We start from the raw sequence: 25,415 nt of genomic DNA on the forward strand, positions 1-25,415 counted from the left end.
TCCATTTCATCGATGGCGAGTTTTTGCGGAACAAGGTCATCGAGAGCAGGCCTCACTCAAAGCGCGTGATGAGTATGTACAAGTGCCATTTAGCCAGACAGGGATCGAAAATTCGGCTGTGTTTGGTGGAGAAAACGAATGGTTTGTTTTTTAAACAAAATGATTGCGTTTACATTAATTACGATTTTTTCATTCAACATAGCCGGTCCACGACATCATTAAAACCTTAAAATTACGTAAAATTATTATCTTTTGGCTATTCTATATATAGAATTAAATATACATATATTAACCTTAATAATATTAACCTTAGAGCTAAATCCAAACTCATGGTACCACAATTTCGTTTAACCAAGGTAAACAACTCTTTTATGGGGAACTGTATACGTTTTTACAATAAGATTCCGGACCGTATATTAAGTTTATCATTTCCTAAGTTTAAAAACTACATTAAAAATACTTTGATCGAAAAATCATATTATAAAATTGAAGACTACGTGTTAGATAAAGATATATGGAAAGACGACATGGCTCCAGAATCCACACAAATTTGATTCAAAGTGTATTCCATAGCATTTAAGTTTATTTGAAAAGAGCCATCCCTAGAGTTTCTTGCTCGTTCTTCTCAGGGAGGTCAGCGTAGTGAACGAGCAGTAGCTTAAATGTGACGTTTTCAAGTGTAAATTTATTTTACCTATGGAATAAATAATCTTTGACTTTGACTATATTCTATATAGAATTATAATGACCAAATCCGCATCCACTATTATTCTAAAAAAAATCGCACAAAGTACCTCGCATCTGAGGCTACATCCCAACGTGTCGCTTACCACAAGGTGCACGATTTGTTCAACTTGTCACTTGATAACATAAAAAAAAATATTGTTTCAGTACTTTTATTTTTCTTGTTATGGAGAAGAAAATACAATTTTTATCGCTGGCTCTGGGAGTTGAAACATACGTTGAAAAATTCTATTGTAAGGTAATGACGAAAATTGTTCTATTTAAGGCGAGGTATTTCAACAAGCCTAGACTTTAGGATGTGAGGTGTGGGGGGCTCGAAGTCAGCGCGTAGAAAATTAATGACATTAAAAATAACAAGCTGAAAAAAATCGACGTAGATCCGATGTTAACAAACGTGGGATGTACCCCATCGTTAAAGCGTATCGTTAAACCGCTGGGCAATTTCCAAGTTTTGGGATAAATGTGAATTTAATAATTATGGGGCTTAAGTTGAAAACCAAAATATAGCAGGTTCTTTGTAGTACTTAAAGAAAAATAACTCCATATTACAAAAATTATGTACAAAGTTAAATATTTTATTCTTAGATAAATTTGTTTTGGTATTTGACTTTGCCTGTTTTCAAGGTTTTGTATGATCGGACAAAGCACATACTATCATGTATAGTTGACACGAAATATTACATTCACGGAGTCGTCTTACCGCTTCACCTTTAGAATACAATAGGACAAAAGTGTGAGCTGTTTCGATAACGCACATGCCATCTGTATAGTGCAAAGAACTAGTTGAACACTTACACATTGGCACTTAATTCTAAATTTGATAATCGTTATGCAAAAGGAAATTTGGTAAATTACTAAGAAATGAATTGGCAGTCGTTATTTTGGGAAGTGCCTACAGTTTAAAAGAACGACCTAATGAGTAAGGAAATAATTCAAAACTAGAATTCAGAAAAAGCATTTAATACATGACTCGAATGATTTAAATTCATTAAGTCCATGTACGCTTTGAGTAAAAGAAGTGTTAATATTTTGATTACTGTATAGCGGTTACCTGTCAGTAGTCTGAAATGACATTTTCCAGAAATAACGTTTGCACGAAAGTAATTTTGAGTAAATATACAGGCTGTATATTTGAAAGTGGGACATACTTATAGAGTGCGTTATATTCCTGATTCTCAACCCAAAGAAATAATAAACTAATGAACTTAAACTTTACAAAAAATATTTTATTTTATTTTTTTATCGACTACTACTTGAGCACAACATTAGTTATCGAAATCTATGCACATCACTATTATTGCTCCGACGCAGCGGCGAAAAGCAAAGCACAGGTCGGGGGTGAGGACGGGACGCGGGCGCATACGCGAAATTTTTCAGTCCACGCGCGACCTTGATCTAACGAAGACTGTCGAAGACACGTAAATTATTTGTCCTTCCGCTCGCCCGATCGCCGCAAAATGGGTATTTATTCTAACGTGGAATTGACTGAGATGGTGCGACTTTACGCAATAAGTGGTGATAGTGTGAGGCAAGCTATTGAAATGTTCCCAAATCGGAGTTTACGCGAAAGAGGTGAACAGTGTCGAAGCGTTGCGTGAGAGGATTATCTCAGCATTTTATACTGTGAGACAAAATGTGTTTGTGTTGTACAATTTAAAACAAAATTTACTATGCCGTGCTAGACTATGCACTGTGGAAAACGGTGGACATTTTGAACACTTGCTCCGTACCACGTAAGTGTAAATAAACTGTAAATAACTAAAAAATCAATCATTGTAATTAATTTGATTTCACATTTTTAACTACGCCAAAAACCTCAATTCTTATTAAATGATAACTACTTACTAAAACATTTCGATGATAGTTCAAGTAAAAAACAATTAACATAACCTAAAACGTAAATGTGAAATCATTGTTATTGTTGCTGTCTCACTCGGCGCTCGCTTGGTAGCACTCCCATTACACTCGAAATTAAGCGTAAAGGGAATCGGTTTATTCCTATCTACACTTCAAAACACATTTGTTGATTTATTTTTTGTTCTATCCCATATCCTAATTTTATTTTAGTCTATGTTAAGTTGTTACTATGACATGTATGAATATGTCTCACTTTCAAATATACAGCCTGTATATTAATATTCTAATATTAAACAATAATATTAACCTAACCTAATCGTGTCTTTGCGATAAATATCCAACATATCCTGAAAGAACAACGGTTTCGTTATCGGTTCTCGGTGTAATGAAAATTGGAACAAATGTTATTTCGGAAAAAAAATTCCAGTTTGTGATAGGTTACCCTGTATTGTAATAGAAAGAATAATACGTTCTAAGAGAACATTAATCGGTGCAAATAATATTTCCTGAACTATAAGAAATTATCACATTCTTTAGATAATATCCTTAGGTGTATTGTATATTTTTAGTAAGACCATTATTTAATAGCAAACACCTACAGTCTGTCTTTTTTGAAGACGGAGTAAAATGACATTTGTAAGGTTGCCAGTTTTCATAAAATTTTAAATAGTTTGTAGTTGTTGTCGATAGTTTTATCGATAGTTTGTGACAGAAGATAACGTTTTGCAAAAAATGACTGTATTGTGAAAGTTATGACGTTCTAATATTTACTACTTCCGTTATTGCCTTCTTTCTTCTTATTTGGAAAGTTGGCTTACTAGTATCTAGATCAATTTTTATGCATATACGTTTTAACAAGAATAGCTGGATTTGATTATCTATATTGAAGTGAAATGAAAAAATGAAAGTCGTGAGTGTTGATTAAGAATCTTGGTTTGTCAGAATTTTTATGAAATGTTACTTTGGAAAGAATGTCGGGTGCTAGTTTAAATGTTTTCCAAAAGTCTATACCTAATATGAATGGTTCGGTGATACTAGATATAACATGGGCGATTATTGAAACGATTGATTTTGTAAATAAAACTTAAAGTTTAATTGTACCGATAGAGGCAATGGTTTGTCCATTAGCGACAGTACCGTGAATAGTACGATGGGTTCTAATCATTGACTTACAATTATATGGACGTCGGGTCCGCGCTAAAAAGTGTCCGCACTTGTAAGGCGCTAAAATCGTATACAGAGCGCCAAACTCCGCTTTAGTCTTCATTTGTTCGACTGACAGCGCGATACTGCGATGACATTACAATTTAAATTTCGAATAGGTTGACTTGGAACATTTTTTTCGTGGTTTTTGTATTAGACCCGTCGTCCATTTATTTGTAAGTCAATGGTTCTAATGGATTGATTCTAATTTGAATTTTTTTGATTGAAACCGTGTTTAAATAGCTGTGTATAAAAATTATTTCTGAGGATTGTGATAGCACTCCCACTATCTAACAGTCCTGTTATATTCAAATGATTAACTTTTGTTTATAAGTGTGGGCGTTCAGAGTCAGAGTTATTTGAAAGCAGGAACTTAGAAATTGTATATGGTTTGAAGAAAATTTGTGTTAGGCCAGTTAGTCCTAGAAGTTTTATTTGATTCTCTACGTTCGCTTGTTAGTTCTTTGAAATCTTATGACAATTGGGGCGTTTAGGAAAAGTATAACCTTTTTTGCCGCAGCGAAAACATACTACTTCTGCGTTTGTACAGTTGGTTAAGCAATGTTTATTATTACGACAGCGTGGACAAGTAAATCGAGTACGAGGTTGCGATGATACTGTATTTATAGGGTGAGAGTATGGGAATGATCGTAGGAGGCAAAATGATGTGCTGGGTTGTGATTAGAAATTTTTGTTATTACTGCTGACTTCATTGCATATCGAGTTCTTAGGTTTTCGCGATTGTTACACATAGGAAATGAAACTATTTTTCCGGATTTAAATCGCGTATATTTGTTTTTTCAAACAAACCGACGTTTCGGGCCCTTTACAGGTCCCATGGTCACGGTTGACTGAGGTGGTACAGTCTTCAACCAGTTATGTCTAATATTAATGCAAACCACCCTATTTTGTCACTATAGTTACAATAGTTATTAATTAAATACCTTATTCATAGCATGTTTCGATCCATTTACAAGATTGGAGTAATGCTTCTATAGATTTTAAGTTGGTGGGATTTAAACGTTTACCAAAATCTGACAATAAATTCCTACGGAGAATATAAATTTTTTGCTTTTCGGATAATGGTTCATGTAATTTGAAATACAATGATTCCATGCTGGAAAAATATATAATCACACGTTCGTTAGGTTTATCTTTGTGTGAGTCGATAATTTTTTTAATTTGTAGTCATAATCGGTGCTTTCGAAGTCGTTTATTAAGTAGGTCTTAAAGGTATTCCAATCAGTTATAATGTCTTTTTTAGCTCTAAACCAATCTAAAGCTGTACCAATCAGTATGTCGTAAATATGATTAAATAAATACGTTTCTGTCAAACTTCTTGTTATAGCGAATTCTTCAAGGTTTTTGATAAATTCTCTAGGACAGCCGTTTCCTTTGTAAGTGAATCGTTTAATATCATTACCGAGGCGGTTGTCTGATACGGTTAGTAATTTCTGTGTTAGAGTTTCAAAATATGTGCTCGCGTTGGGAGACGGGTTACGTTGGAGAGATTCAGATGAATTATATATTGATCGAGGAGTAGGATTTTCTAGATTTAAGAATGTGTTTTCGAAATTAGTAAGTTCGTCTCATATGGTTTTGTAAGTTTCGAGGATATCTATAGAAGATTCAGTTGTAATTTCGATTCTGGATAGTCTATTTTTGATGTGTGTTAGATACGATTTGATTTTATTCTTCCTAATGGGGTAAGAAGAAAGGAGGGAAGAGATTAAGATGTGGAATTTTTTAATTTCATCGGCAGTTTGGCTGGTTTCAAAAGTTGCGTCGCGAATTTTGAGTTCGTGTGTAATTTCAGGTTTGTTTAATTGTTCCATGGTATTAAGAAATTTAGTAAATTTCTTAATAAATAACTGAATTATGTTGAGTTTACAATCTTTTTTGAATTATTCTTAAGGAATAAATATTTAAAAAATAAATTTTGGCATTAATATTACGACAAAAATAAATTTGACTAAGTGAAGAATATTGACATATATAAATCAGACGTTATATGTATAATATGCATTTAGACGTTGGAAACATAAACATTTTATTGTCTTTGTTTAACTACTGTATGCCGTCGTAAGCTAAAAGAGAAACACGGGAATCGAAAATACGTAACGTCATCTTAAATGCCAACATTTTACCATTTTAGAAGTACATGAAATGTCAAAACTAATGTTTGACCAAATGTTTTATTGAACTATTCGCATGAATTGTAATAAATTTGGACAAAAATATTGACATGAGAACAATCAAGTATTGATTAAAATGCGTCGCTGCGGTATTAAGGGGTGCGGCAGTAGAAAAGGCGGAAATCAACCGAATGTTGCATTACACCGGCATGTGTTGTTTTTTTGTCTATAAATCATACAATTGCCCAAATATCTCATGTAATTAGCCTCGTTTAAGTAGTTTATTCATAAATCTTGACGAATTTTGCTTTGGTTACTTTAGATTGCCTGTTTTTTAGTATATTTTGAAGATTTTTATTTATTATCGATATCTGTTATTAAAACAATTCAATTCGAGGTTTTTATTTTTTCATTATTGTTATTTTTATTTTTAAAGTTTAACTACAATGAAAAAAGAAAGATGAAATGTTTTTTGAAAGAATTCTGTCTGTCTTATCTCAGTTCCTGAGACCCGTGAAATGTAACATCCCCTTACAGGATGCAGGAGTTTACAAGCTTGACTTTGAGTGCTGTGCTGTGTCTCTTGTATTGGACAAACAAAGCGAAGTATTTGTACCCGCGTCAAAGAACATATAGCTGATGTCAAACACCGGGGCGTAAACAAGTCTGCAGTCTGCGAGCATGTCATGGATAAACCTACATATTCAATGAAGTTTGACAAACCCCAGGTCCTTGCAAAAGAATTCCGTTATCTACCCAGGATGCTGCGAGAGGCCATTGAAATTAAAAAAACATCCTAATATCAACAGGGAAGATGGTTTCTCCGTACCACCAGTTTGCGATCCAGTATTTCCTCTAATGAAAAATCCCAATCAGACATACGACTGCAGTACTGATTAATATATTTTAGTTTATTCTAATTTCTATTATGAATTAATAATAAATTGAATTTAATAAAAATTCATTCAATAAAATAATTTGTAAAACTTAATGTAGCGTATATTGGAATGTTTTCTTTGTAAAATTAAAAATAAGGTATTTAATTAATAACTATTTAACTTTAGTGAAAAAATAGGGTGGTTTGCATCAATATTAGACATAACTGGTTGAAGACTGTACCACCTCAGTCAACCGTGACCATGGGACTTGTAAAGGGGCCAAAACGTCGGTTTGTTTGAAAAAACAAATATTCGCGATTTAAATCCGGAAAAATAGTTTCATTTCCTATTTGTGACAATCGCGAAAACCTAAGTACTCGATAAAAGAAAGAATGGTTGGAAACTATAGGATTGCCGAACATAAACATTGGATCAAATATCACCTTCGTTTGTTCGCTCCATTTTGAAGAGTCAAATTTTAATAGAACTTTGAATATAACTAGATTACATGATAATGCAATTCCATCGTCGTATTCATTGGTAAATAATTTTATATTTAATTTTAATTAAACAACAAACATTTTCCGATTTTTCCCCACTGACAACTCTAACATTATATAACATGTTATAACATATTATGTTGTGGTAGTTTAATATATGGTTATGTAATATAACATATTTATACTGACACTGTCTCTTGCTACATTTTCTGTTGTACCATGTTTTAGGCAAATAAACTCACCTATTATATGATTACCGATAATGTTATTACAATTATATAACTAATTTTATTTATTTCAAAAATTAAATGGAACTGTTAGATTCACCTAAATCAAAATCACTGATACCAATTCTATACCAATGCATAAATACAAAACAGCTTACACTATTTGGAAACCTTTTAAAAAAAATCCAATATCAGTCTTGAGATTGGCAAAGCATAGATATCTCCTGATTTATATTATTTTTAGTAATATGTGAGCATTTATAAATGCAAAATGTTATATTTGTCATCCTGGATGTTCCCATATGACAATGAATATTGATCTACTTTAATTAAACATTTTAATCATACTTTGATTACAGTAAACTATATAAATTACAAACTTAACAAAAAAAAACAGTTTCAACATTCAAGCCATACATTTGCATGTCGATATTGACTTATCGATGATTATGGTACAACACTAAATCCGCCATTTGTGGTGGACATTTTTTGTTTGGGCAGGGACGCTTATTTCGTAGATAGGGCAGCTTTTTTCACACAAATACTACAATGAGATGTAGTTGCGTAATTATGTGGTGTATAATGTTGAGAAGTGGTAGTGACTTGTAGGGATATTCTCCCAAAACAAGTTGTAAGTCAATATCGTCTGTACTTGGAATAACCGAACTTTAGGAGTTTCTGGATAGTTTCGTGTTTGATACGACTGTGCCTATAGTGCTACCAGTACACCAACTTTGGAACAATTACATTTGTAACCAGTTGAATGTAACGGCCGTCGTCTCTTGTCTGAAATACGGGGTGTGTAAGTGATCTGCACTACAATGACTTATTTAATGACAATTTTCACAATTAAAATATTTCAGTATGTCGTCTTCTTCTTTTAGTTTCTTGGTTTCTTCCAAAATTTTTCACGGCAGTAAAACAGAAAACTTCAGGTCCACAAACTTGTTTAAAGTCGGTTAAGGAGCAGAAAAGGTAAAGAAGGCTGTAACCTTAGAATAATAACGCATAGAATGATAGTTTCATATCAAACGAACTGTCACAAGTGAGGCAAAAATCAAATTCATGTAGGCTAGTTTTAGTAGTAGGTTAATTTTCGGTTGTAAGTAGTGAATATTTATATAAAACTACAAATTGAAACGCGTTACTTCCTTGTGGAATGTGATGTTAGTATCTATTTTATGTTTGTCTGACGTATTTTTACACTCATTTACCGCACATTTCGTCATTTTTAGCTAAAATTCTTGATCCGTTCGCGGTGCAAGTTGACCTTGAGCACTGACGGCCCGCCCGCTCGTGTAGGCCCATTGGGCGCGCTTCAATTTGCCTCACTTAGCGTGTGCGGACTAGGTTTCTATGCGTTATTATTCTAAGGCTGTAACAATAAAAGGTATATATAGAAAACAGGTACATTATTACAATACACTACACTTCCTAACTTGATGAATAAGATATTAAGTAGACTCTCACCCCAAAAAGACCGAGATATACTGAATTACAGATACGTATTCATAGGTACATACATGATAAAGGTTGTAAAGGAATCAAAATTAGACGCGATTGAATTTTAACAGCTCCGCACGCTGTCGCGATCGAGCAGGGAGTAACGGGGAACCGAAACTAAATCTGAATGCGAGGCAAAAGAACTGGTACAATTCAAAATTTAAATTTAAATACGAGTGGCCAGGAACCGGAGAAAGGTGATAAAAAGGTGGGATGACGATGTCACACACCGTCACACACTTTTGCGATTGTTATGAACTGTCATTTTACTCCATCTTCAAACAGACTACAAAACATTTGATGTACTATTGCTTTTCTCTCTTTTCCTGTAACTCGCCTTAGCGTATCATTTTTAACAAAAATTTTACAATAATTTCAGGCCGGAGTACACTGTTCAGTACAAAGGGGCATATAGATCTAAAGTAACGGGTATTTGGGAAACCCGTAAGACGTTAGCAGAGATTTTTGTGTGGCCAATAGACATGCTAGTGTTTGTATTCAGTGTAAGTTATTATCACCAATATTGAACTTAAGGACTAATGATTCTCGGAGTGGCGGAATTATATTTATTAAATGGTACCAAACAGTGTTTAAAGTTGGCTCATTAACTATTTATTGGCTGCACGTCTTGGGGTGCATTCAAAATATATATAATAATATAGCCGCTGTTAGTGTGTGTTGGTTGCGGTCACGGTTAGTGAGGTATACATGTTGATTTTTCAAATTGACTTCGATGGATAAAAATCGTGTCGAAGAATTTATAGAGAATGCAAAACAACACCCTGCAATATGGGACATCAGTTCCGCCATTTATTCTAATCGACTGGAAAAAAAAGGCTCGGGAAAATTTCAGTACAAAATTTATAAATTGACATTTTGAAACTAAAACTACAACTGAAAAAAACATGGCAGGTGAGTCATTTCTAATACCTATATGGGTAGTATGTGCCCCAAGAACTAGGTAAAAGTAACGTTTCTAAGTCAGAATCTATCGTAACTAAGATAAAAACATCACTAAAAATTTCAGCGCGACTGCCGCGCGACCGACAGCGGCTAATTTGAATGCGCCCATAGAACGATACCACACTATGCTTTGCGTCGTTGTTGCGATGCCTGAGCGGTAACGCTGCGTTCTATTACATTATAAATTAGAATGAGATAATGTAACAATAATGATAATGATGCCCGTTAAACCAGCTGTCACGGAGGTTTTAGTTCATCCTAAACTAGCTGGTGCCCGCCACTTTGTCTGCTTAGAACATTGACTTACAATTATATGGACGTCGGGTCCGCGCTAAAAAGTGTCCGAACTTATAGGGTGTTAAAATCGTATACAGAGCGTCATTCACGCTTTAGTCTTCATTTGTTCGACTGACAGCGAAGCAAGCAAAATTAGACAGCACTGCGATGACATTACAATTTAAATTCAACGTTTTAGCTTTTTCATATTCCTTTACATGTCACTACGTTTAAATAGGTTGACTTGGGACATTTTTTTCGTGGTTTTTGAATTAGACCCGTCGTCCATTTATTTGTAAGTCAATGGCTTAGAATAAGTACCTGTTTTGAGTAGCCTACTTGGTACTGTAGTATACTAATTTTTAATCGACTTCAAAAAAAGAAAGAGGTTCTCAATTCTCTATATGTTTTTTTTGTATGTATGTTACGCGGTAACTTGCGAACCGATTTTCATGATTCTTTTTTTGTTGGAAAGATGGTACCTCAGAAGTGGTCCCATTTAAATTTGAAGAAAATATTCCACATCTAAGGGTGGCAAACTAGTGGATGAATTGCACTTAAGGACGGTTTTTTTAGTACTCTGTACTCATTTTATCATAGGTTTATTGATTCTCTATACAAACTTTAATCCCCTAGTTCACTCCCTTGAATATTTATTTCTGTGACAAAATGTACCCTATGACCATCTATATCTATACCAAAATTCATCAAAATTGGTTCAGCAGTTTTGGTGTGAAAACGTAACAAAGTTAATTTCACATTTAGGATCAGTAGAGCTTCTTGTGAAAAAGCAAGCCACACCGCGAACGAAGCTAAGCTATCTTACCTTAGCTCACGTAGTTGCATGCAAACCTAAGCTAAAAAAATACGTAGTAAATAGTAACGTGCTACACTACGGATACGTGCGGGGGTGAAGGGCGGCAGAAGGGTGACATAATTTACATAACTTAGCAGGATTGTTGGGTGAGTTTAGTTAGCTTGGTTAGCTTAGTTCGCGGTGTGACCTGCGCTTTAAGGACAGAAGTGCAGCTTTCCATCAGGCGCACGACTTCACTTGATATTATAAAATATATATGTAATATTAGTGTAGATTATTCACGGAGTCCTCTGTCAAATATCTCCGACTTCTTTGCTTATATTATAAGTAACCAATTTCAAAATGTCGATGTTTTGCAATTTGTAGTTATACTACCTACACGAGTATCGAATAAATGAGTTAAATTAATTACTAATTAATTATGGTTCACAGTTTGGCAGTATAATTGGAGTTATGGTAGGAAGCTATTATGCTAGAAATATCGTTCTTTCTATGTGGTATGCCGATAAGAAGTTGACAGTGAATCCCCTACCTCCGACAGTAGACCCTCACTACAACAAACTATGGTACGACAGTCGAATTTTCTACGACGAACGCATGGACAAAGTTACAACGAATGAAATGGATCTGTATATATTGGCAGGCCTGACTGCAATTCAAGTTATTATATTATATTGTTTGGAAAGGGTAAGTGACGTGTGTCGAGGAGGTAATTATAATCTGTCTTTTTTTAACACGGGAGTAAAATGGCATTTGTAGGGTTGCCAGTTTACATAAAATTTTAAATAGTTATGTAGTTTTTGTAGATAGTTTTATCGATAGATTGTGAATTCTAAGGATTAGTGACTGCGTTATTGCCTTCTTTATTCTTGTTTTGACAGATGGCCTATTAGTATCGCAATCTATTTTTATTCATATACATTTTAACAAAAATAGCCGGGTTTGATTACCTATATTGAATTAAAATGAAAAACTTTAAAATATATCTCATACGGAGCGTCAATCGCGCAATAGTCTTCGTTTGTTCGAGTGACAGCGCGGTTGTCAATCATGCAGTACCAATAATAATAACTTGTAAAAATTACTGCAGTAAAGTATGAAAACAGGATTTTGTATCGTTTTTTCACTAAACAAATATATTGTGTTATCATAGTTGTCATTTAAAAGTGTTATACTGTGCAATTATATATATATTTAAATTTTTAATTATATATTTAAATCGACGATCGGTTCATAGTCTCTACATCTCTATGAAATCGCCACCTGACTGGTGTCGACGTACAGCAAGAGCTAAGACGTGTTCGAGGAGCGGCTGTAAGCAAGTGGACAGTTCGAAGACGCCTGAGGGAAGCCAACCTTACACCCAAACGTCTTGCAACTGGTCCGAAATTGACGCCAAGCCATCGACAAGCGCGCCTGCAATTTGCTAGAGAGCACCTCAATTGGAACCACGAGCAATGGCGGGCTGTCTTGTTTACTGACGAGTGCAGAATGTGTCTGCATGGCAGTGATAGGAGAGGTCGGGTGTATAGGCGCCCAGGTGAACGATTTTCGCAGTACTGTTTCGCTGGAACTGTTGCATATGGCGGCGGCTCTTGTATGATGTGGGCTGGAATTTCTTTAGACGGGAAAACCGAACTCGTTTTCGTGTCTGGGGGAGGCCGAGGAGGAGGATTGACAGCCGATCGGTATATTACCGATATTCTCCTAGAACATGTTGTTCCGTACGCGGGGTTTGTCGACGATAACTTCTTATTGATGCACGATAATGCCCGGTGTTACACTTCGGGTATAACTAAGCGGTTTCTGGAAGAAGTCCGTATACAGACCATGGACTGGTCAGCGCATTAGGGACGAGCTCAAACGAAGGGTCCGAGCCAGAAATCTCGGTACCTTCAAATATCAATGAGCTCAAGACGGCGTTGTTAGAGGAATGGGACGGAATTCCTTAAGAAGTTATTAAAAAGTTGATCAGGTCAATGAAAAATCGACTACAAACTGTTACTAGGGCTAGAGGGGGTAACACCAAATATATATAAATATCATAAAGTATATATAATATAATTAAATAAATTTATTATTATTTTATTTTTATTTGTTTTAATTTAAATAACAATCTCCATAAATTATTTTTCTAAATTCCTATTTTCCCTAATTGTTAACTCTATTACCATTATTTCAAAAACCACGCAATCGATTTTTATGCTAATGAGACCATCTTAAAGCTAAAGTTTCAGGTTATCAGAAAATAAGACATTTTTATTAATTGACTGGGTAGTTTTTGATAAAAACTACTTTATATGCAGGTCTGAGTCGGTTTGGTTAGTCGCGAGTGTAGTTGCAATGGCAGTTGAGACTCAATAGAGTGTCAGTGGAATGGCAGTGATTGCATTCACTCTAGCGGGTCATGGTGATTCAGAATGCATCCTTGTAACGCCTTTGTAACACCTGTTAGTCATAAAGAAATAAATTAATCCTCTGGTGAATTAACCTTCTTCTGTTTCAGATTTTTGTAAGCTTTAGCAACGTTTTGGTGCGCATGGAAAATCATAAGCTGTTCAAGAATTACGAACGTTCCCTTGTATACAGAATGTTTGCATGTAGTTTGATCTTCAGATTCCCTTTGATCATTTTCACTACTTTCCTAAAGGTACAAATGGGTGGGGTAAAACATTATAACGTCGGCTTAATTCGTAACCTCCGTTAGGGCCTCCAAATTAGACGCTCAGGCTGCGAACTGGACGACAGCAACTGGCGACGCTGTAGCGACTTGATCAAAATGCAAATTTCGATACAGAATGTTTAATAACCAGACGCCAGCGCCATCTATTGATTAACGATGTTCATTTTCATGGGCAAACAAAGCAAAAATGTACATAATGATGAGACCGTGGATGCGCGTTTGAATAGTAGTAGGGTTGTCCTGTTGTTTACCTACATTTATTTTTCGATCAATCAAGTAGAGATGTCGTTGGAAAAAGCAATTTCAGCAGTTTTAGAAAGACCACCAATACGAAACAACAAAAATATTATTCCATTAAATTTAACTGTGATTTTAAGTTGTTTTGTTGAGAATTCCATCATATGTACCTATTTTAAGCTAATTATTAAACGTCGATTATCAAATCAGTACAATAATACTATTTATTTATTTTATTTTATTCAATGAACTTAGTTTCAACAGCATTCTTAAACTTATTTGACAAATGTGTTTAAGCAGTACACAAGCCAATTAAAGAAACTCACTATGTATACAAAACATGTGATATTATGATGACAACATTGGGTAGACAAATACATTTAAATTGGTACAATAAAAACTGAGTTCATAACTAATTCATAATATGTGTGTGTATGTGTGTATATGTGATGGAGCGTGAGTGTCTGGTTCGCCTCTCCCTATTTCCTCAAAGAATGTGCTAGCCAGGTAAAACTAACAAAAAAGAAACTGCTCGCATCGTTAGTGCTTGCAACTCGGCTTAGATTTAAATATATTTTGTTATTTTACTTACCCCAAGTTATCAGTCATAATTTAAAGTCGGATTCCAATTCTGGCTTGACACTTTCCAGTATATAGTCAAACGACTCCAAAGGCGTTCTAGCGTATAGTTTCAAAAGTGAGACGGCTTTGTGAAGCTATGCGCTAGAGTCGACGACGGTAGAGATCTACCGCTCCCCAGTGGGTGCTGTAGAGTTGTAGGGGGGCGGTAGGGGCCTTGGAAGCAATTGAGAGGCGTTAATGCAGTCGAGGTGTTACCGCATTTGAAAAAGAAAACCTGAATTATCTACATAAACTACGCTACAAATATTTTTTTTCCTTATGATTTTTTTGTGTTAAATTAATATAAAACGTATTTTCAATTACTTTTTGTGGTGGGAAATTTGGGAAAATATATTCTAGCGTATATAGAACTTATCCGGATTTTGTCTTTGATCCTCATAATTTCGGCGAAGCTCGCTTTTTGCTTTTCTTTGGTAGTACGGGTTCACGTATTCTTTTGACCATAACAACTATTATTTAATAAAGAGATGTCGACATGGCGCGCACACTCTCGTAGCGCGAATGAGAATTGTTTCTCGCCGTCTTGTTCTCGCGCTCGCCTGTTCTCCGATCGGTGTCGATATTTTTGCCCAGTTCAGGGGGTTTCTCGTTTTAGTTCGATGTGAAAAGTTGCGTTAAATAAACGTGATTGTTAATTCGACCCCTCCTACGTAAAGTATCGTAAATCGAAATTGCCAAGTTTACCTGGGAGTGTTTTAAAGTTTTGAATTCACTGGAATGAGCATAACACGTGACTTTAGCATTTCTGTTTTATTTGACAAAGCTAGTTACTCACATAGAGTATTATAAAACCTTAGATATCGATTAGATGAACAACTACAATTTATTTTATAATTTTATACTGTCACCCGACTCGCCCTCACCCGAGTCTCATTTTAGTTTACCCGCTTGTTTACGCATATCCGCGTTAGTATACCCGCTTGTTGACGCATATCCGCGTTAGTATTATACGTAGGAGGTTGTCGAATTCTCTATGTGTCTAGTCTACCTACTCATTTAAGTTCGTACACATACGTTATGTTATGTCGTAGACATATGTTATACCTATATATTATAGGCGATTTTAAAATAAATTAGGACGTAAAAAAAATTCCCTTCTTTTTTTTTCTTAATTTTATTTCTAATTTTAATTTTGATTATATTACGCTAATGCACACAATACCAAAGTCACAGCACTGTCAAATTCTTCCATATCCATAAGTGAGACATACCGTGAGTATGGACAGTATCGTGTGTTCGCGAGAACTCTCGGCGTGCTTTCTCGCAGAGACTTCACGCCGTGAGTCTGGAGACCATATATCGCTGGCGTCGAAAAGCCAGTTTCACCGCATCGCAGTCGCCACCGCGCCGCCCCGATCTCTGTCATCCAGTTTGCAGCCTCATAGAAGCGCTGGTGGAACTGCAGCCGCGATTCTATTAATTTTCATACAACAATTAGAAGCGCAGTTGTGGCACCATAGTAGTGACATGCGCACGCCATTTTTGCAGTCACGACTAAAAATTAAGAAGGCGTCATAAGAATGGATTCATTCTTGTGACGCTGTGATGATAATAATTTATGTCAGACAACATTTGAGGTCCATTTTAATGTTAGTAGAGCTTATCCTAGATTGATAATAGCCCCGTACCTTTCTACATAAGTTTTGTTCATAGTGTCCCTCCCTCACCCTCTTGGTTATAAGGGAAGAGCAATTAAACTTGTGCAAGCAACCCCGCACTGGGACCTATTCAGTTAGGTCCTGACTGCATTCGGTTTTCAAAAGGCTAGTGCCTTGGGTGAGCTGCCCCGAGTGCACGTACACCACCCTGCCTGTTTCCAGACAGATTCCTACGCGACTGGAGGGACTGGAGGATTTCTAGCGTAATAACTAACAATGAAATTGGCCTCGGTGCGAGTTTCCACATCATCGGGCAATCGGACCTATCAGCTATCGCTTTCAGGATGCCATTACAGCTCCCACGCATTCTGTTCAACAGCGAAGCAGTTTTCTTTTGCCAGATTTCGTCAAAACCACACTCGCGCGTCTGCGAACATGTCCGAGGCGCTGTAAAAGCGCGGGAGCGCCAGCGCCCTGAATTGCTTAGTTAGGCGCTGCGCAGATGGGGCAACTTTGATCATCGAGTTTCGGCAACTGGCAACCCGCAATTAGCTGTTTATGACGTTTTTCATATAATTTCAAGAACCCGCGCAAACGTAGCAACTTCAGTTGAGAGTTTCGGGAATCGACTACAGTTTTCGATTGACAAAATCCGTGATTGAATAACTTGTTAATTGCCGCAACTAGAAACTTGCAAATTTGTACCGGTTGTCTCCAGTTGCCAGATTCCGCAACCGGCAACCGCAACTCGTGAAGCAACTTCACTCCCTCCCCGTCTCCCGCAGCGTCAGTCTTGACCGTGGATTTCGAAAGTTTATTTAAAATTGCGGCAACCGGCAACTAGGCCTTTTAGTTGCTACAACTGGCAACCGTTAATGGAAACTTGTAAAAAGTTGCCAGTTGCGTCAACTAAAGTTGCTGTATCTGTAGAGCGCCTTAGGCGCTGCGCAGATGGAGCAACTTCAGTTGAGAGTTTTGGTAGTCGACTACCGAATACCGACTACTACCATTGCCGAAATCTGTGATTAAATAGTCTCAATTGCCGTAACAAGGAACTTGCAAATTTGTACCGGTTGTCTCCAGTTGCCGGTTACCGCAACCGACAACCGAAACTCGTAAAGCAACTTCACTCCCCCCGTCTCCCGCAGCGCCAGTCTTGACCGTGAATTTCGAAACTTTATTTAAAATTGTATAACCGGCAACTAGGCCTTTTAGTTGCTACAACCGGCAACCGTTAATGGAAACTTGTAAGAAGTTGCCAGTTGCGTCAACTAAAGTAGCTCCATCTGCGGAACGTCTTAAACTCACCGAACATTGTACTATTTTTGAGTATATTTGAACCACAATATATATATATATATATATTAAAACAATGCATTATTTTTCAGGGTCGTTTCTATAAACATCCTTTAGCCCATTGGACACAATTTATAAATATATCGACGCCATTTTTTAGTCGAAATATATCAGTTCCATGGATCGGTCCCGTCATGTACTTCAGTTGTAGAAACATTTATTGCATTGACGAAACAATAGTAGTTTTGTTTGTAACCATATTTGTTTATAATTTCATTCTCATTTCCGAATCGTGGACACTGTCATGTCCAAAAAGGTGAGTGAAAGAAATCAATATCACTTTATTTATGCAAAAAGAAGAAAAAATATAAACGTTAGTGATGGGACGAACAAGTCGTGCGGTTGTAAACGACTCAGAGCTTTAAATCGCATTGATCTGAGGGGCACTGCCACTGCGCCCGTCACCCTGAGACGTTAGTTGAAAATTGTACATAGTCGCCTCTTTAGATATTTGTCTCGTTCAACGGGGCGAGATAAATATATAAAGAGACGAATGAGTAGCTGATGGACTCATCACCCATACCGAAAACGTAAAAAAACTGTCTTATTTTTAAATATTTTTGTCTGAGGAAAATACTGCCTCTAACATTTTGTAATACGTGTGGCGCACTATAAGTTTCCGGAATGAAAAAGAAAAAGTACTATAAATGGTCAGAAATGAATATACTGTTTCTCAAAATAGTCTCCGTTAGCGTTAATGCGCTTTTTCATACGAATGAACCAATTTTGAAAACATTTATGCCAATCCTCAGTGAAAATCTCTGAAACATATTTTTCATACTCTTCGACAGTTGACCGCGTAACTGGTTCTTAATTTTTGTAAATAAAAGTCACAAGGTCAAAGTTGTTCATCTTCAAAAATTCATTTGTCTGTCTGGCCGTGTGAGAACTGGCATTATCGTGGTGCAAGATGATACGGCGTTTACGGTTATTTTTAATCAAATAAAATCTCATTTGCTTGCTATAAATAGGGTAGGTACATTATAAATGTTGGTGTTAAAATTAAATTGATGAACGTAATCCTATTTAGCCTTGGCAAAAGCTTGCAAATACAATAATAAAATACATTATAATATAAATACATTAATACATTAGATAAGCTAAATCAAGATTAATATATGCATCGATACGGATCAGTCTTGAAGTTTGAAAAAATCGTCAATCGAATAAAATGATTTTTGTAAGAGCCATTTGCGCAGTTCTTTTTTGAATCTTATCAAAGGAAGTGATTTAATATGACACGGTAGCTTATTAAAAATCTTTCCACACGTAACAGTTGTTTTGGAAGCGTTTAGTCTTAGGAAGTGTGCCTAGTAGTACTTTATCGGGGTTTCTTAAGCTTCTAGCAGTTATGTCTTTAGCGAGCATTGACCTACCAAGAAATTGATGATTCGGGTCTAATACAAAAACGACGAAAAATTGTCCGAATTTAACCTATAAAAAACTAACACATTTAATTTAAATTGTAACGTCATTGCAGTACTGCCTAATTTTACTTGCAACAATGTAAGGGCCCAAAAACACCATATTCAACTTATACTGGAAATTTAACAAAATGCACCATATTTAGCTTCGACTGAAAATTAATTGAACATAAGAGTAATGGAATAGCCTTTCTCGTAAATATTAATATATATATTATTATGTCGAATTTTGTACAAATTCTCTTAAAGGTATAACAAAGAGTTGGGCAGATACATACATACAAATATTACTATAAAAGTGAAAATAAGCGTGTACTATAAAAATGTACCGATATTCTAACTCAAATATCCGTAATTCCGATTTATAACAAAACCGTTACGCTTTCGACTAATTTTGATGCTTTTTACATAGACAAAATTACCTTTTGTTTTGTAATCTTCGTAAAAACATATTATGAAAATTCGAGGTAATGTTATTTCGGGCAAATGTATTTTCTGACTTATGATAGGTAATCCCATGCCGTAAAACAAGTACAACAATATTTTGTTATTGCTAACATTTAATAAAAAAAAAAAAATTAAAAATAGGATTAAAATCAAAGCGACTCAACAGTTTCTTTGTTCTAAATATTTCAATCGCTTGTGGTTCGAACAATTGAAAATGACCAAGAAGTTTATATAAGCTTCTTGAAACTGACGTAATGGGTCTCTTACCATATTTTGCGCATGCAGTGTGCAGAAAAGGACAGTTAGCTATTTCATTATTTCGTGTGCTTATGTAATTTATATTTACGATTCAGTTATATATAAATTAAATTCATTACATTACTTAGCCTTAGATACATTTATTTGAAGATTATTTTTTTGTAGCCATTGAATTAACAATGTCAAAGTTTTTAATAATTCATTATTGTGTTCTTCCAATGTTGAATATATTGGAGAAGTAACAACCACTGATATGTATCAGTGGTTGTCACGTCCGCAAAAAGAATTGTATCATGTTTCGTGCAATCACATATGTCATAAATGTATAATAGAAACAGCAGGGGATCAAGTACATTACCCTGGGGAACTCCGAACAATATACTTCGTTTCAATCCATTTTGAACAAAATGTAAACAAACAAGTCACTGACCCAACCATAAACAGTTTAGTGATGGCCAATTGTAACGCCAACTACAAATCGATTAATTCATTGAATGAATACATTAGTTCAATTGAGTCATACTAGCGGTTTTCCTTACATAACCTATATAAGCATATGTAAAAGAAATGAAATAACGCACACACTCGTAACGCACACACTCACATAGCCCCATACTAGGGAAACCCTGTGTCGCGGGTGCCATAAACACACACATAAACAACCACAAATTACACCCAACTCACGAGAGAAATTAATGTAGGCCATAGAAATATTCCTCCCGGCCCGGGAATCAAACCTGGGATCTCTGCGTCCCAGTCCGGCATTGTAACCGTTCGGCCACTAAGGCAGTTAAAAAAATGAATGAATATGGTGTTAGTAGGTACTTACAACTATGTTAGTAGAAAGCAAAGTGTTCATTTTCATGAACAAGGATGGACATCCAATATTTAAGGTCGTATTCTAGACCTCTACTCAAAGCTCAAGTCAGGACTTGAGTATGATTCAAAGCACTAGAAATCATAATCAAGTCCTTGCCATTAGGGTCGTATTTCTAGTGCTTCAAATCATACTCAAGTCTGCTCAAATCCTGACTTGAGCATTGAATACAGTTCTGGAACGACCCTAAGTTTTTTTGGGCTGTCCATCCTCTCTGCTACCACCTTAAGAATCCTGTTGGTGGTGATTTAAAAATCAAAATCTTGAATTTTAAATCCTCCTTCAAATCTGTACACTTAGATACTCGTTCGTTCGTTGAATGACCAGAATGTTTATTTTTTTCATAATGCACTATGCAACCGTAGACAAGTCATAGATGTGTACATGAAAAATAACCTTACTTTTGTACTACCATTCTTTAAATACTTTAATTTATTTATTTTGTACAACTTACACTTACAGTACTTATAACTAAACATGTAAGTCGTGGTCACAAAAAGTATTCTTTAAGTAAGTAGGAAGGATTAACAAGCGCTCGTAGCGCCGCGCGGGAGTTTAATTTCTTTCAACCGTTTCATAGAGTAGCCCAAATGAAGAATGTGTCAGTATTCGTAGCCGAACGGATACCATGCCGGACTGCCACGCAGAGGTCCCAGGTTCGATTCCCGGGCCGGGAGAAATAGTTGTATGGCCTACAAATTATTTATCTCGTGAGTTTGGGTGTAATTTGTGGTTGTCTATGTGTGTGTCCATGGCACCCGCGACACAGGGTTTCCCTAGTGCGGGGCTATGTTGAGTGTGTGCGTTATTTATTTATTTATTTATTTGTGAAATGACACGATATTCTTTTTTCTTATTGTTAAGGGCGATTTTTTTTTAAATATTTGGATTAGAAATCAGCTACTCGTTTGCCTCTTTAAATATTTATCGCGTTCTACCTGTCACCCTGTATATGGATATATATTTCAACCTTAAATTCCTACTGCACGGTCATTTTGCACAGCGAGATAGTAATACATCTGTCTCGCTCTTGCAATAATGCAGGCCCTCTGATTTGTTGATTGTGTATTCAACACTTTTATTATACTATTCAGCGCTTTTAGATTAAGTGACATTTGTCAGTAAATTCATTCTGTTTCAAACTTTCAACGTTTCACTCAACAGTACCTGCAGGTACCCAACATCTAAATAACCACCAATGTTCTCTTCTACGGGCAGGGTAGCCAATGTATATCAATATATACAGATGTTAACTTAAAGTTGTGTGTTCGCTATAAAACTTCTCCTAACAATATTGTAGGAGGCTGAGATCAATTTTCCTCTTTTACAGCAATTATACAGATTATACTTCGGAAAAACACAAATTTGACAACGCGCCAGAATGGGAGCGAGAATTTAAATTGAAAGTACTTACAGAAAAAGACGTCATGAAATGGTTCAATTTTTTATGTGAGTACGGTGGCATAATATAATATGCGGTGTGTAACTATTAGTTTGGTTATTTATTATGCACCTAGTTTAAGTCTCAACTGCATTAACCGCAGACTTGCAGTCCAATCTATAAGCAGCTAAAGAGCGGTTCCACATCGTCACAATCGTCTACCTTTACACACACTCACGATATTCTCAATTTTAAATTAGGGGATGAATCCGTGTTATTGGATTTCACTCACTTTCCGTTAACCGATTTCAATAAAACATGGCAAATGCATGTAATTCCACAAACTTTTAAGTTCGATTTTATTTTATAAAAATGTTATAATTTGTTGTTTTATTTTTTCAGTGATTGAATACACATTGATCGCCTGGTTCGGACCACATTTACTGATCATTGTAGTTTTTCTATTTCCAGTTCGCTTAATTGTGTTAAGGTAAGTTTTAAAATAGTATTAAAAATTATCAGTCTATTGCGAGACAGCTCAGTTCTAGAGTTATTATAAATAAATGAATATTAGACAAACTGACATACGTTGCTCTGATCCCACAGTAAGTGAATAAAGCATTTGTCTTATGGAAATCGGAAACAACTACAAACATTGAGACCGCAACATTACAGAAAAATTAGTTCGTAAAAAATCGCAAAGATCTGGGAGGCACTCCCACTGCGCCCGTCACCCTGAGACATAAGTTGACAAGTCCCATGTGCCTGTAATTTCACCAGCACCCTTGCCCTTCAAAACCGGAATAAAGGAATGCTGTTACTACTACTTGGCGGCTGAAATAAGTAAGGTGGCAGTCCTATCCTGGACGAACTCTTACACAAGGAGCTCTACTGCTACAAATTTGCTATGGGATGTTGCAAATTGCAGTTTATTGTATTTTAGTTCCTATTGACATTGCTATTTAGATTATATTATATTAGTTCCTATTGAGCTGTAACGGCATCCTGAAAGCGATAGCTGATAGACCTGATTGCCCGATGATGTACACACTCGCGCAGAGGCCAATTTCATTGTTAGTTATTAAGTATTAATATAGGATAAGCTCTAATATGGACCTTAAATATTGTCTGAAGTAAATAAATTATTATTATTGATCTTTAGGTAGTAAATTTGACAATTTCACATACAATTTGTCATAATTAATTTTGCAATTGTCGTCCATTATAACAAAGCTCAAGTTAAACTGGTCGATTTGAAGTGAAACAATTGACGACATCGACACCCGTCAATTGTTTCGAATTCGGGCTGGCCAAGCGCAGTTGTCACAGTAATGATTTGGCAGAATAGTTTTCAAACAAATTAAATGACATTTCGTGTCTATTTCTGGTGATACGCGATGATTGTATTAAACCTGTTTGAAACAATCTAAAACGGCGTTTAAACAAAAAGCACTTTAAAAAATTTGCTTTTTAATATAAGCACATAAACACGCTTATAATTTTAAGCGTAAGCGTTGATTCAACTAAACAACTCAACGCAAGCCGCGCCCATGTGTGTTTTACGCTGATGTGAAAAAGTATATTATTGCAGAGGCCGGGAAGTAAGGGATTGCTCGACGAACCTGAGTTAAAAGGCTTTGTATTAATACAAGTCAAGGAATCCCCATTCCCACCGAGGCATGTATAGAATTTTTCTCAAACAATGTGAGAAAATAATAAAATACTAAAGAGAGGAAAATGTCTAATAAAAAAAGTAAAAAAATATTAATTAATATTAAAAGTAATATTTGACGTGTTAGGACAATTGCAAAAAGAAAGTGTTATTGTTTTTCCAGGCACATTAATATTAGTCTATGGATCTTCTGATGATGTGTTTGAATGTGTATCCTTAGAATAATAATGCATAGAAACCTAGTCCGCACACGCTAAGTGAGGCAAATTGAAGGGCGCCAAAAGGGCCTACACGAGCGGGTGGGCCTTCGGTGCTCAAGGTCAACTTGCACCGCGAACAGATCAAGAATTTTAGCTAAAAATGACGAAATGTGCGGTAAACGAGTGTAAAAATACGTCAGACAAACATAAAATAGATACTAACATCACATTCCACAAGGAAGTAACGCGTTTCAACTTGTATTTTTATATAAATATTCACTAAAACCGAAAATTAACCTACTACTAAAACTAGCCTACATAAATTTGATTTTTGCCTCACTTGTGACAGTTCGTTTGATATGAAACTATCATTCTATGCGTTATTATTCTAAGGGTGTATCTATTACTGTATTTTCGATATCGCTCTTTTCACTACCACCACGTCCGCGAGCAAAATACTAAAAAGACGAAAACTCAAAAGAATACAACACTCTCAATGTTACCGCCATTTTTTTTAATTCTCGCAATTATGAACACTGGGCAGTTGGCTGTATGAGTTTTTCTTTTACCTGTTTACATAGTTAATTATTAGTAGGTAGGTAGATTTAAAAGTTTCAAGAAGAGGACAGTAATCGATTTTCATACTTACATTGCAGGCCTTGGCCGGGAAGTCGCATGGTCCATAAATGAGAAACTTTCCGTGTTCGTGTTTTGAAAGTAATGCAAACATTTCCGAGCATGTTTGAGAAAAGAGCTTTTATGAGCACGCTCTGCAAACTCTGTGCCATGGACACACAAATAGACAACCACAAGTTACACCGAAACTCACGAGTACAAATATTTCTCCCGGCCCGGGAATCAAACCTGGGACCTCTGGGTGGCAGTCACCGGTAACCGTTCGACCACGGAGGCAGTTAAAAGTTAAATAGTATTTTTTTCCATCTCTAATCTAATGTTTCTTGTTTTGGTTTCAGGAAACACGCACAACAACTTGTGATGAACTTCAGGCGACCTATGATTTTCAATATGCGTGGATTGGGTGCTTTTCACAAACTTCTTATTATCGTGACTGTTGCGAGCAGTTTATTTCACGTAATTAAGAAGTTACTTAATTTTTTTTACCATGCTGGTCTGAAAAGCCTAGGTCCCTGGTCCGATTAACCAAGCCGGAAGGAATATTTGTAGGGCCTACATTCCGTCGGCTAAACTGATGACCCTGACTCGCTTCCGCAGCGCGTCGGGACTATTTGCGCAGGAATTGAGTGACTGAGATGAGCTTTGATATAAAAAAATCTTTATTTCTGATACCAACCTAACTACATGGAATTCAAAATTGCAATCAACCTCTTCTAACCTAAAATATGTAATATATAGAAGTTACAGAGCGTTGTCAGCAATGTGTTGCCATCCGGTTGTCCTACTTAGATGGGTGCCGTCGCGGCGGTTTGGCAGGGCTGACGAAGCCCCGGGCGGCGTCGTGGTGAATGTTCTCACTGATCCCACGGCGCCGACTCAACCGGCGAGAGGGAAACCGGGG

The 25,415-nt window shown here is 36.0% G+C and overlaps 1 protein-coding gene and 1 long non-coding RNA gene across 4 annotated transcripts in view; both read left to right on the forward strand.

The window, feature by feature from the left end:
• LOC113232236 (anoctamin-6-like) overlaps positions 1–14,098 on the forward strand; it is a 32,415-nt gene extending 18,317 nt beyond the window's left edge. Inside the window, exons 9-12 of one of the 3 annotated variants that reach the window (XM_026466900.1) lie at positions 892–982; positions 9,427–9,550; positions 11,536–11,790; positions 13,610–14,098. In XM_026466900.1, the coding sequence (XP_026322685.1) occupies positions 892–982; positions 9,427–9,550; positions 11,536–11,790; positions 13,610–13,810 (671 nt within the window). In that variant the 3' untranslated portion in view covers positions 13,811–14,098. Of the gene's footprint in view, positions 1–891; positions 983–9,426; positions 9,551–11,535; positions 11,791–12,340; positions 12,849–13,609 lie in introns of those variants that run through there. The other 2 variants (XM_026466901.1, XR_003310602.1) reach the window with 2 other exon arrangements.
• A 10,787-nt stretch (positions 14,099–24,885) lies between these two features.
• LOC113232182 overlaps positions 24,886–25,415 on the forward strand; it is an 8,297-nt gene continuing 7,767 nt past the window's right edge. Inside the window, exon 1 of the long non-coding RNA XR_003310600.1 lies at positions 24,886–24,970. This is a non-coding gene — a long non-coding RNA (uncharacterized LOC113232182). The remainder of the gene's footprint in view (positions 24,971–25,415) is intronic.

The sequence above is a fragment of the Hyposmocoma kahamanoa genome, unplaced genomic scaffold (genome assembly GCF_003589595.1).
Source record: "Hyposmocoma kahamanoa isolate Upper Pololo Valley unplaced genomic scaffold, ASM358959v1 67, whole genome shotgun sequence".
NCBI classification, from domain to species: domain Eukaryota; kingdom Metazoa; phylum Arthropoda; class Insecta; order Lepidoptera; family Cosmopterigidae; genus Hyposmocoma; species Hyposmocoma kahamanoa.